The 14,441-nt window shown below is 39.5% G+C and overlaps 1 protein-coding gene across 1 annotated transcript in view; it reads right to left on the bottom strand.

Annotated features, from left to right (window-relative positions):
* Positions 1 to 2,416: 2,416 nt before the first annotated feature.
* The window catches only part of TSPAN8 (tetraspanin 8), a 32,389-nt gene continuing 20,364 nt past the window's right edge, over positions 2,417 to 14,441 (bottom strand). Inside the window, exons 6-8 of the mRNA XM_045789578.2 lie at positions 10,497 to 10,628; positions 7,593 to 7,676; positions 2,417 to 3,744 (exon numbers count right to left, since the gene is read on the bottom strand). Of these exons, the coding sequence (XP_045645534.1) occupies positions 3,691 to 3,744; positions 7,593 to 7,676; positions 10,497 to 10,628 (270 nt within the window). The 3' untranslated portion in view covers positions 2,417 to 3,690. The remainder of the gene's footprint in view (positions 3,745 to 7,592; positions 7,677 to 10,496; positions 10,629 to 14,441) is intronic.

Here is a 14,441-nt window from a genome sequence, read left to right as displayed (position 1 = left end):
AACTTCAAGTTAAGTGATTTGCAAAAATCACAAAGCCAGCAGCCTCTTGGAGCCTGGTCTAGGATGACTCCTGACCCCAGCCCAGTTCACTTTCCATGGTAACACACACCTTACTGTCCCCTGGAAAGAAGATAGTTTGTTATTTGGATGTGATTCTCTAAAGCGGTTTTTCTCTATCAATCCCAGCACTATGGGCAGTTCGGACTGATAATTCTCTGTTACGGGGGCACATTCTTGTGCCTTCTGGGGTATTTAGCAACATCCCTGGCCCCTGCCCACTAGAGGCCAGTAACATCCCCCTTCTACCCGTGTTGTGACAACCCAGACATTGCCACATAGGCCCTGTGGAACAGACGGCCCCCAGTAAGGAACAACTGCTCTGAAGGCTTCTCTATCCTTAAAATGCTTTGAACTTTGATCAGAACAGAAAGAATCCAGGAAATCCTGTACAATTTCTCATGAAAATATTAAACGTCAGTTATACTTTCCACAATTGTACTACCTTTTAATCATAAAGTTCAGCACCTTGTGCTTGCTTTCTCAATGTCCAGTTGCTAGGACAGTCTTCTGCATCTGCTCACTCCAGTCCTTGTCATTCTTAGCTTGGCTTTGTATCAGAGGAAACTACATTTCCCCGGCTCCCTTGTTCTCGGGCTTCTAGAAGAGTTCGGCCAATGGGAGGTATTGGCTAAAGACTGGAGTGAGCCAGAGGGAAGAAACCAGGGCAGTTCTCCCTTTCTCTGTAGTGACAGTAACTGCTGAGTCACCTCCGTCCAGAGGGAAGAAACCAGGGCAATTCTCCCTTTCTCTGTTGTGACAGTAACTGCTGAGTCACCTCCGTGGCTCCGACTCAGGCTAGCCAGCCCTTCCTCTGCGGTCCCTGCAGTGGTTCCATCTTCCACCAGGTGGTTCTGGATCCCGGGATCTGGTAACACCATCTCTGTCCCTCCAGTTCTAAGGGTGGTAACGACTCCCCAGTGTCGCTAATCTTTGGTTTACCTTGCCTTCCCATGTAGCTGCTTATTTCTTCCTTCATCCGTGTAAGCAGCTGGTATGGACTAATTTTGTCTCCCCCAGGTCCCCTCCCAATTCGTACCTTCGGGCCCTAACCCTCAGTGTGGGTCTATTTGGAGTAAGTAATTAAGGTTAAATTAGGTCCTAAGGGTGGAGCCCTCATCTGATAGCATTAGTGTTTTAATGAGAGAAGACAATGGAGAGTTCTCTCTCTCCCCCTAATGTTCATTGTTTAAGCCACTGAGCCTGTTAATATTTTGTTACGGCAGCCCTGGCTGGCTAATGCAACAATTCCCTGCATTGTATTTCCATTGTTTGAAATAGTTGAGTTTTTGCTTTCCTGCTTACCCTGACAGCTCTTTATATCACCAGTACCATAAAATGCTTATCATAAAATATCCTAATATGTGCCTGACATTATGCAAAGGGCACTTCCATGTAATTTTCCTTATCTATTTCTCCCCACAACATGGGGCAAAATGATGTGACATAAGGAGCACAGGTTTCAAGGCACTTAGACGGCATCACACAACAACCCTCCCACCTGCTGGCTGCACAACCTAAGAAACGTTAACCTCATTCTCCAGTTTCCTTGTCTGTAAAAGTGGGCCAAACAATAGCACTAACCTGAGAGGGTTGTTCTGGATTAAATGAATTGCTCTCTTCAAGGTGCCTAGATTATTTCTAGGCACATAGCATCCTCTCAATACATCTAAGTATTAGTTTTAGCTACAATTTATTGAGCACCTATTGTGTGTTAAACACTGTGATAGGTACCCTAAAGACAAAGAAGAAACAATCAATGCCCTCAAAAAGTTTCAGTATACTAACAGAAACAAACACATGAACAGGTGATTAAAATAAAATACGCAAGTACATTAACATGTCAAGGTTTCGATCCCGGTTCTGCCAATCACTGATGGCTTTACTCTAGGCATGTTCCCTAACTTCACGGAAGTCTCTTATTTTCTCACCAGCCGAATGAGGTTAACAGTATCTAGCTCATAAGCATGTGGTAAGAAGAAATAGGATAATAAAAGTACAGTTTCTGGAATAGTTCTCAAGTGATGGCAGGCGCTCAGAAAAGGATAGTTAGTTATCTTTATCAGCAACAGGCGAGCACAGAATTAGGTTGTCCAACCCAGCCCAGTATGCACCCCTCGCCCCCCGTTTCCTACTCCTTCCCCACTCTGATCCATTTGATAATGACTGCCTTTCTTTCCCTTCCTCCTCCTCAGAAGTGGAGATTAAGTCTACCGTACTTGTCTAGTAGGAGTATAGATGAACACAACCACTTCAGGAAATTTCTTGGACAGAATCTATTAAATCTAAATATATGAATACAAAGCTATTCCACCCCTGCTATCTATCCAGCAGCAATACCTATAAGCACCAAATGATGTAAAAGAATGTTTACAGCAACTTTATTCATACTAGCACCAAACTGGAAGCAAACCCAACACCCATCAAGAGGAGAACAGGTAAATACATTGTAATATATTCATATAATTCATATACGATGGAATATTACAGAGCAATAAGAATAAACTAGAGTTGATACAATAATATAGGCGAATCTCACAAACAACACATGGAGCAAAAGAAGCCAGAATACATACTTTACTATTCCATTTATAGAAAGTTCAAGAATAGGCAAAATGACTCTATGGCCATAGAAATCAGAACAGTGGTTTCCTTCGGGGAGGTACTCGCCGGGAGCAGTGACATACTGGTTAAGTGTCAACCAACCAACTCTCAAAAAAAAGGAAAAAAAGTCCTGGTTTTACAGCATTTGCCAATTTCCATGGTATCAATCCTCCCACCAGGGTGGATTTCAAGCTACCCATGTGACGTCACTGAGCACACGTTGTAGACACAGTCTGCCCCGGGGAGCTGCTGTGAGCCAGCGTATCAGAATGAAGGGGCATTCCGGTGTGTCCTGAAAATGTTCTCTATCTTGATCTGAAAAGTGCTTACACAGGTGGAGTCTTAAGATTTGTTCACTTTACTGTGTGTATAAGAATGAGAAAGACAAAAGCCCTTATAGCCATGTCCCAGAAGAAGACCCAAAGAGGTACCAGAGATTCAAAGACTAAGAGGCAGCACTCAGAGCTTCTTGCCCCACCCCCACTCAATGGCGAGGAGAAAAAAAGAGATACCATGAGTCAACATCAGCACAAAGAGAAAAAGATATGCGGACTCTTTCAGCGCGGCCACTCTCCAGTTTTTCAACTTGAGGCTCAACTCCATCTTACCACCAGCGGTTGATAAACCACACAAAGGAGAGTGTCGCTTCTGAAAAGCCCACTTGAACTGCTTGAACTAACTCGATGGCCCTCTCTGTCACTTGGCAATGAGGATTAATCCACCAGGTGGCTCCAGATCAATGTTTTAAGCACAGAACCACCTGAACACAAGGATCAGACGTGGAAATACACCAGCATAAACAAGGTTACTTTTATTTTAAGTAAAAATCACATTCATATCATTTTCCTTGCATCGCTCAAATCTTAAATATGTTCAATATGTCTGGAAGATACCTGTGATCTAGCTAAATGAGACACTGTAAGAAGACAGCTGCCCCTAACATATACAGCACTTGTACATTTAAAGATACAAAACCAAAGCAAAATGTTAAAGGGGCTTGACGGACGACAGCTCGACACAGCCACAGACTCATTTGCTCCCAATCTGGCAGTACAGGACCATAGAAAACACCAGACCAAGTATCTAGAAAATAGAATAACAAGATTAACATGGAATTTAAAATGCTGGACACATTATAAATAGAAGGAACATTACATATGAAAAGATTCTGGCTACGACAGCTCTCATCTTATTTATCTAAGTTATCTCTCTGCTTGGGAAATTGGAACCTCCAATGGGACAAAAGAGCACTGAGAAAGCTCTCTGAGTATTTTTGCATTTTAATTAGAGTTTTTAGCTGGCCAATCCGCTTCTAACTGGCCCTGTTTGATTGTGCAGTATTGCCTACCCCCATCCTTCTCGAACACACACCCCCTTCTGTGGGGCATCTACCCTGGAGCTCTGGAGAACTCAGGCCTCTCTGGGGGCTCAATATACCTACTGCTTCCATGAAAGGGTTATACGATCATCTGGTTTAGATCATCTGCTTAAAATCAAGGAGTCTAGAATTTCTCTTGCCGTATTTTTAGGCATTGCCAAGAGGAATGAAGAAAGTCACTTTTTTTTTTCTTAAAAAGCTTCTAAATCTATGGAGAATAGCTTAATTCAGGAATTTCCTTTGAAGTGAAAAAGTACAGCTGAAAATCTGGGGCATGATTTCCATCTCATTAAATGGCTCTCCCAAGAAGGAGGGACCCCAACACTTGTCCTCGTTGACTCTGCAGTGAGTGCCTGGCCTGCTGACTCTGATGCAGAAAGGATGGAAAGGACCTGTGTGAATTACAGGTGGAAAGTCTCCTCCCTCCCAGAGGCAGGAGCGGAGCGAGGTGCCATTTATGCTGAATCATCCCAAATGTTCCTAGTGTACCAGGCATCCTGCTTACTAATTCTTTCCTGGAAATGCATTTCAAATGAGGAATTGCTGCCCAATATTTCTTCCTTCTTAGAAACAAAACAGTAGACACCAATTCTCTGGAAAAATAATGATTTTCATCTATAATGTTCTTTTAGAATGACCTGGAAAAGCCCTGAAAATTTTTTTTTTTTTTTGCCTTGGTCCCGAGCCTGCAGTCTGGGAGACAAGTATCAGGAATGAGGAAAGAACATGGGCAATTAATTAATTAATTAAAAAAAGAAAATGGGCAAAAACTCTCTATTGCCTTTCACCGTCACATCCTTGAACTAGAAGTCCACCATTCATCAGCAGACTAGACAGTTAATATCACGTTCTCTTGCATTGGAGAAGATAATTTATCACTGTTCACAGAAATGGAAATCATTAGAAGAGATTCATCACATAGTGAGGTATGTTAAGACTCGGGAAAACATGCTAAGTCGTGTGCACAAGTTCCCATATTCCAAGGCAGTCTAAAAAATGTTGTGACATTCTCAATTCCCTCTCTCTTCACTGCTCTGTTCCTTGGACCTCTTGTCAAGATAATGTTTATCCTACGAAGTGATGACGATCATTGATCGTCAATGGCTTTTGTTCCCCCCTAATTAAAATGAGGAGTAGAAGCGCTGCTCATTTTTTGTGCGGGTAAGTTGTGTAGTCAAATAAGGAGACGTAGGATCGTCTGGTTATTTAACGCTGAATAATGACAATTCCAATGTCTATAGATAAAATTTTCTTACAAAATAAAACATTTCGCATAGATCCCCGACATCTTACCCGAGAAAAATCGCTCAGGGATGTGGTCTTAACAGAGCCTTGAAAATAACTATTGGCGCAGTCCCTCACAGCCTGTGCCTAAGCAGATTAACATCAAGGTCTAAATATCAAGAGTGTGGGGTTTTTTTCATGTGATATTTGTCTACAGAAATAATTTGAACATATTTTCTGCAGGAAGATATTTGTTTCTATTTCCTTCTTAAAAATAGTTATTAAAGGGATTTTTCTCTCTATGTATAATTGCGTTTTCTTGAATTTGAATTTGGGAAACAGAATGGAGAAAAGCCTGGGTGTTAGGCAACTAATATTAACGCCTAGAAGACAGACTAATGCGTATTTTTTGGATATAGTTTTATAGACTGTATATTTTCAAAGCTCTTTTTTGAATAAAAACAGAGGGAATATAAAATGATTTTTTTCTCTTCAAATCCTAGAGGGAGGGCAGGTTTTTAGACTGAGGGAGTGAACAACACAATATGGCAAACAGTTCTTTGAACCAACTCCGCTCTATACTACTGTATAGATTCCTTACCTATAAATTACTCCATGGAAGTTTTCTATTAAGGTCTTTAACTATACATGTCTTTAGAACAACAAGTAAAGTATCTAAATAGGTAACAAATGCATGGAATATACCAATTTCATAAAATACTGAAATGCTATTCCTCTTGTAATCTTATTTTCCATTAGATGTACTTAGATTCTTGGCAATGCCTTTGGCTATGATATGAGAGACATCGATCTTCCCAGTTGATTATGTCCTTAGTTTCTCTGGCTTTACTTCCGAGAAGTTTCTTAAAAGCATCAGTGGTTTGTAGCCAGTCATAGTCAATTGTCTGAATTTGAGTCTAACACGGATTTGACACTTATATTGACACTTATACTAAATACCTCATTTAAAGCCTGATCTTTCATTTAAAGTCTACTCCACCAACATATATGTACGTGTGTTTTATGCTTATAAATGTATGAGTACATCTGTGTGTGATTCCTTACTCATCTCTACAACCACTAGCTCATATTTCTAAACTTGCATGAACCCCAATACAAAGCAAAGCAGCAAAGGACATTTTACAAAAGGCAGAATCAAAAGAGAAACAGACTTGGTGCAGAGCACCATTTGATGTCCACCATATGCCAGACAAAAAGAAAGTTAGCCGTATCTACCGACACGGAATGTGTCACACTTAGGCCTATTAATTTGGACTACGAGGAAGTAATACTCAGTGGCCCAACCTGCTGTTCAAACTCTACTAGTAACCTAAAAGACCATCTAGAACACTAAATTGCTTCAATCCCAGCTAAAACTCCTCTCTGTTGGTCAACTACACAAGTAAGCGGTAGGAAGCTACCAGAACTCCCAGGGAGGACATTGTATAGCCATCTATGAGAGTGAAGCAGAAGTCACTCGTCTGACCTAATCAGCCCTCAGGGGCAGGAAGCAGGAAGACACCTCACACGTCATTAGGATTCTTGCCAATGTCCTGACAAGGGATCAAGACTGAATTGACTCACTTGATACCTAAATTAGCCAAGATCTGGAACAATTTCAAAAATGCTTCTCTAAAATAGTTTTGTTTCATCTTTTTAGCAAAGAATTTTGGGCCACGTAGAAAACATCTCAGGTTCTTAAAAAAGGCATGCCAAGAAAATCCATCAAGATAAAAATCCTATACAGGATTTCTTTTCAACACCAAAAATCAAAATGATGAGAGTAAATATATAAATCTTAAATTTCCTCTAAAACTTCAAGTGAGCCCATAGTCTGTAAGGCACCTGTCTCTAGTTTTTAAAAACTGTTAGATTTCTCTAGATGGAACAGCAGGAAAAGAGCTCCCCACACTCTTGAGTTGAGTTTTTATTTTCTGCTTCAAAATCGGGAAGAGAGATAAGACATTGTAAAGGTGGTGTTTTGGTTTTGTTTGGTGCTTTTTCTTCTAACTTCAGGAAATTTAACTCCCGGGCTAGTTTTCAACAGGAAAAGGATATCTGGGACTAAGAACTGTGTGGGAATTAATTCAGTTTTTGTTCCCAGTGGAAAGGTCATTCATAAATAACGGTCTCAGCCCTGCTGAATTGATAAGGTGGTAATCCTCTCGGTAGACCGAAGACTGCTAGAAAAAGATGCTAGAACTTGGGCAATTGGCATGCAGTGGTTTTTCCTCAAGCACCTGGTTTATATTTGGCTCACTATAAATATTTGTTGGAAGAATTAATGACTAAACAAGGGAATGAATGAAGAGTCAAGGTTATACTGTACCTCAATGACCACCAGTCCAAATGCTACTCCAATAACTATGAGAAAATGTTTTGCAACTGCTTCTTTTATGAAAGAAATACATGGCTGTTAAAAGAAACAAAACATAAAAAGTCACCTTTAATCCAAATTCTGACCTTATTTTAATTAAGACTTCTTTCCCCCATTGGGTTGACTTTTTACATTGCTACGGAGGAACAGAGTCAACGAAAAGGAACTGGATTATTCCACTCTGCCATTTCGCCACACCACGCTCCTCCCTGCTCCAACAGGGTGTTATCTGTGGTTTGTTCGTATGTTAGAAAGCACCGAGAAGTAAAATTTTGCTCCAACTATCTCATTGCTGAATCTAGGGATCTTTAGGTATAAGTAAGAATTTTATCCTAACTTTCAATTATTCATTCTCGAGCTGCTATATCACTTTGTGTACTTTTTAGGTTTGTGATCTGCAGCAGAGAGTCTCCTGGCTGGGGTTTGAGCTAACTGTAGCACAAATTTTCATTTTTAAAACAAGGTTTTTAAAAAAAATCCCTTAATAATTTATATCAGGGTTATTTTTACTTTAAAAAGGAAAAAAATTACCACGTCCACTATTTTGTCTTCACTTCAGATAAAAATGAGAATTTAGAAAGCAGCCTCTCTGCCACATTTGTTGAAATATAGTCAAACTAGCCTGCAATTTCAAGCTTATAACATTTCAGACCAGACCTAAAATTTCCAACAATTGTAAATTATATGGATAATTTTCAAAATGGAAAAATACTACACAATGTAATAGTGGTATTATCTGTATGGCCAGAAAGTATATCATCCCTGTGGTAGTCTTATATGCACAGAGGCCTAACAAAATACTGCTATTGTTAATAAAATAAAAGTTCTCCATAAGGCTGAGTCACAGTCTTTTCCTTCTCGTTCTTGAATGTAATAGGTTTCTCCATTCACATCAGATCCAAAGTGGTAAACATTAGAGTAAATTATTATGTCATTTAGAGTTAACTATGAGATTAATGATCTTATCTACTGAGTCACATTCATTATATTTGAGGAGCTTTCTCCCCCTTTCCCCTGCAGATAACCAGGTTATCTTGGCAAGAGGGAGGGGGGAAAAAAAAAGAAATGTGAATTATGGCCATTCCAGATTTCTTATTTTTCCAGACTTCTTGCAAATGACACAAGGCAGATGGAAGTATTTTATGAATTTATGACCCTCCTTTTGGGAAACTGGTGCAGCTATCAGCCTATCTTCTGCTGAATTATGTGTGAATTTGGAGGGAATGTCTATTACTTTTTAGGATAAAAAAAAAATCTATCCTGTGGAAAAACATCTTCGAATTGAATCTCTAACAGGCAACAGATAACAATCTGCACCTGAATTTACTAACGTTCTCACCATCCTAAGTGGTAGCTGCACTCATTTACGGCATATTTATTTCCCCTCTTCCTCGCAGATATCACATCACTAAGCTAGGTCGGAAGGAATATAAAAAAGTCAGAGTAAAACTGTTTAGTGATACTACTTTGACAATAAAAAGCATGGTTGTTCTGTAGTCCAGTTGGAATAACTTCTCCCCATGAATTACGTTAAGTCCTAGTAACAGCAACTCCCCTTTAGAACAGAGTGTCCTGATTTTTGACGAGATTAGCAAAAGGGGTGTGACAGCCAGCAGGAGAGAAATTTCCCCCCAGGTACTTTCTATTTCCTACCAAATAATTAACCTCAGTAGCCATTACTACACCAATGCCAAAATGAAAATCATCTTCAGATCTTACAGAAATTAATTCATTGAATTATAATAGCTTTCATGCATCTTTTTCCCAACTAGATTATAATCTCCTTGAGGGTCCAGAAGTATGTGTGATTTTAGCAAGGGCCTGTCTGATACATAATGGATAGCAAATAATTAATTAGTTAATTAGTTATTAATAAATAAAAACATTAATACTAATTATCATTATCCTATGTATTCCTCCCAAGCAGAAGGAACAATTTATGTAAAGCCCTGTCGTAAGCGACAGATATTATATCCTTGAACCCTGAAGACTGTGTTAGATAGGGACCCATAATACCTTGTGCCTGTCCCTATCTAAGAAAGACCAATAATTCGTTGAAATGAAGTTGCCTAGTTTTCTCCCTCTCTTCATTATTTAAGCATCAGCTCCATACATGTAGACATTGTGCCTGTCAGGAATGGATTTCCAGTGGCTGGTAAAAGGCCTGGCCCATAGGAGGTGGTCAATCATATTTGATGAATTAAGCAATAATAAGAAATGTAACATTCACATATTGACATCTACAAGTGACGTAAATATGACATCTACAGCACTTAAAGACAAACCCAGCTTTTTCGATTGACTTTAAATGTCTGAGGCAACTTCTCAACTGGGGCAATAATTAGGCAAATTGATTGATACACTTAACATCCAGAGTCAAACCCCTAAAGGACGAGTCTTTATACCTATGCAATTATTTGAGAAAAGGAACCTTTGATAAGAAAAAGCAATCTCTACTTTGCAAACTAAAGTGAAAGTATAGATTTCTAGGCTTTATGTTAAAATAGAAAAAATAGAGAAGAATAATGATTAAAGTCATAAATCGTTATTAATGAGGATGAGATAACTTTCATCGGTTAGCTTGTACTTTCCTTCTCCCTGCAGTGGAATGTTTCTTTGATCTATTAATGTTGACTTTATAGGATATCAGACTCATAGAAAAAAAATGAAATACTTTCACTTTTTTATATCTGCTTTTATCTTTAAGCAGGATTTATTTTTTATTTGGGAAATTCCTGGGATTTTTATATTGTTATTCCCATTGTAACTGCTTGCAATTTAATTTTTTTTGTAGAGACTCACTGTGGAAAAAAATTAACAGAACAACTTACTATGTCAAATTTGATTTGTTCTCACCTGTTCGTAAACCTGTTTGCCTTCATACGTCACACAAGCATCTGATGAACTTGAACATTCACATGACTTATAATTCTCTTGAAAATTATTTCCCCAGTCAGCAGCTCCATTGACCAAACCACAGCATTTAAACTGTTTAATGAAAAGTAGATGTAAAAAACAATCACCAACTAAGATAAAAAAAAATTGTCAATACATTGAACCCTATTTTTCTGAAATTATTATTAAAATGTTTCCTATACTAAAATGTCATGTAAATCACCTCACCAACTTCTCTGGATGTAGAAGCAAAAATGAAGGAATCTTCCATTTTGGTCTTAATATTAATGAAGGAAAAATTGGGTTGCGGATGCACAAGTCTGTGGAAGTTGGAGAAAAGATGAAAAACTCACCTAGTTTTAAATGACAAAAGAGAGGGGCAGAATCAGATGTTTGTATCCTAGACTTTGGGAAAGAAGCTTCCAAAGAGTTCATGAGAAAATCAAGGTCTCTTTAAAGAACTTTTCCGCAAAAGACATGAGAGGTTTTAAAAGATGAAACTGCCATCTCATGATCTTTGATCATGTTTGGAGGAGAGGAGGAAAAGAGTGAGAGGCCTCTCATAGGCCAAAGAAGATGCTTGGCGAGCCTCCCGTGAGGCTGAATTTTACATGGACATCCGCCAAATGGGGAAGGGATGCAAATGAAGGGTGAAACTCTTAAAATAATGTCAAGGAAGGTCCAGAATATACTGAAACGCGGGGAAACACTTTGGGAATCTGTGGTCATGTTTTGGGAAGACAAACAAGGAAGCAATAAACCCAATGACTCAGGGTATATGGTATATGATTAGGTGAAAGAGAGAAGTAACCGTAGTAGTATTTAGTCTATTACAAAGACAATTCTTCATGAAGAAAAGGTAGAGAAAAATTGCTGAAGAAAATTGAACCAAGACTACGTGGTTTTCTAGGCTCAGATGCATTATAATGCCAGGATATTGAGAAAACTTTCACTTACTGGCTGGGTGACCACGTTACCCCCATTACTTAACCTCTCTGTGCCACAGTCTCTTCATCTGTAAAATGCAGATAATAGTAGTTGCTCGTAGTACATGTAAGTCGTAGATTTGTTGTAAAGAAACAAATGGGAAAATTCCTGTGAAGATATGAAGTGCTTAGCCCTGTGCCTGGTTTGTAGAAAGTACTCAGTGTGTGTTAGCTACTGTTGTTGTTATTTTGTGGTGGCCGTTGCCACTTCCATTATACTCTGCTCAACCCTGATATGAATAATTTAGATAAATATTTGGAAAGTACCTTTTCAACTCTGTAGTTGATACAGAGCTGGCAGTGATGATTAACACTTTGGGGAATGGAATCAAGTTCCAAAGTTAGTTCAAACAATGGACTCAAACCAACAAGTTCACTGGAAGCAGGTATAAAGTCTTGCACTTTGGCTCAAAGCCTTAATTGCACAAATCATATGACTCAGCAGACATTCATATGACAACGAGTGAAAGATTTCAGTTGGTCCCAAGGTCAATCAATATGAGCAAAGAGGGCAATCTTGAAATAAGTTCCTTTCCTGTTTCCATGGTAGACATGATTAATTGCTCATGCTTTCTGATTAAATAATCTTGAATTCAACATTAAATGATCTAGACAGCCAGATTTTTTTAAAAAGTCCCATTATATGCACTCACAGACCACTCCATATTGGGAACACAATATACCTCAGGATTCCTTAGGGAGGCCTAGAAACAGAAGACACGGTAGGAGGTAGAAAGGCTCAACTTGGTATGTTATCTGGTCACCACATCAGATGTGAGAGAAGTTGAGGAAGAAGCTGGTCAGGATTTGTTAAAGTGTTATCACAGCTGGATGAACAAGGCACTGCACAGTGAATAATACAACAATGTCTAGACCAAGAGTCATCACCAAGAACCCAAGAGGAGCACATTCCACTAGTATGTTAGCAGAGAATTCGGGGCGGGGGGGGGGGGGAATTCTCTGAAATCCAAAGAGAAAACCACTTTGTAAATACAACTTCTGTCCGTGTGTGGTGGGGCCCCAAGTCATCTAGCCAGAGTTTGGTGTAGGATTCTTTTTCCAAAAAAAGCATTACTGAAAAGGAAAAGCCCTGGTGCAGAGAGGAGAGAGGGAGGGAGGGAGGGAGGGAGGGAGGGAGGGAGGGAGGGAGGGAGGGAGGGAAGGAGGGAGGGAGGGAGGGAGCTGCACAAAGCAGATCATCAGGAGCGGATGTAATATGGGATGCTTTCCCACTGCACAGGGTTCAGCTCGGTAGAACTGAGCCCCGTGCCCCGCCCCACCTGCCACTCCCACTCTGACCCCGCACATTGGAAGAAAGGAAGAAAGGGAAGGAAGGAAGGAAGGAAGGAAGGAAGGAAGGAAGGAAGGAAGGAAGGAAGGAAGGAACTCAAAATGGACATTAAAAAAGAACTATAGTTCTATGAACATAGGAAGCTCCAGGTATAGTGTTAGTGTACAAGAATGGAAGTAATTTAGAACTGTGCTACAACAAACAGAACATTTAGAACCCCGTGGTTGGTACTGAGACCTTGAATATCAGGGACAATGTGTAGCAAGTATGATTCAGGACACAATCCAGAGATCCAGTGGTTACCTATAGTACATTTTGTCTTAGGTCAACTACCGGGGAGGATCGAGGATGCTCAGTCCCACCCAGGGGAAGAACTGAGTTGCTTAAATTCTTCCTGCTTTAAACCTGGATTGATCTGGGCTCCAGAGTAGGATGCTGGAGGGGAGAGGATCAAGAAATGCAGCTATTGGGGAAGCTGGGGAAAGCACACCACAGAGGAAGTGAAACAGAGACTGACTCCTATCAGGTTTCAGCTCTTGGAAATGATGCTTTAAGCAGAATTTTTACAAGCTGGAGTCTATTCAAATAGGAACTGGGGAATGCTCTGGAAAAAAAAAAGTCATCTGATAAATAGTTCAAGAAACTAAGGATGTTTCAACTTAAAAAGCAAAGCTTTTAGAAATCATACGATAGCCATTGTCAAAAGTTGCAATGTGCAGAAGCATCAGTAGATTTTCTTTTTCCTCTAACACTCCAGAAGGAAGAACCAGGACTAAATAATGTAAATCCTAGGGAGGCAGGTTTTGTTTCAAATTAAGAAAGAACATACTAATCATCAGACTTAGATATAAATGAGATGGGATGGGCAAAAACTGATGAACTTCCAATTCTTCAATGTTCAGAGAGTGGATGGACAGAAATACAAAATACTTCAATCAACGAGAAGTCAAGTTGAATGCTCTACAACGTCCAACTGTCCTCTAAGATTCTGAGAATTTCCTTAACATGTGAACTGAATGCTACATGTAGTTAATACGATGGGAATTCTGAATAAAGAAGGAGTGATTAGGAGTTTCACAGAGTAAGTAATATTTTAGTCAAGCCTTGAAGTACACGTAGTATTTGGGAAGAGAGAGAGAAGTATTAGTATTTTCCACGTTAGGGAATGATGCCAAGGGAGGAAGGCAGAATTGTTTAAAGGATCCTGAGTGAACGAACCTGACTGGCCTAGAGTGGAGGGTTTTGCTTTGTTTTGTTTTTTGTTTGTTTAATTTTTATGGCGTAGTGTTTACTAATATTAGAATATTAGGTAAGAGCCAGAGAGTATAATATCTTCGATGCCTGCCTCTTGACTTTGACTAAAGATTTGACTTTTGCTGTTGACTTTTACCCTAAAGACAGACAAGCAGCTTCAATAAGGAATAAGAGAGGGGCTGGTATACCCATTACAAAAAAATAACGTCAGACACCTGGGTTCAAATTCCAATCTCATTACTCATTAGCCATCAGACCTCTCCAAGACCTAACCTCCTTATCTCTAAAGGAGGGATAATAAAGATAATACGATCCATCTCAAAGAGTTGTCGTAAAATTTAAATGAGCTACTGCATGTAAGGCCTAGTACATATT

This window comes from Ursus americanus, chromosome 17 (assembly GCF_024610735.1).
Source record: "Ursus americanus isolate L20-20 chromosome 17, mUrsAme1.1.p, whole genome shotgun sequence".
Lineage (NCBI taxonomy): Eukaryota > Metazoa > Chordata > Mammalia > Carnivora > Ursidae > Ursus > Ursus americanus.
The sequence above is the reverse complement of the archived record's forward strand: the minus strand, read 5'-3'. Positions and strand labels throughout refer to the sequence as shown.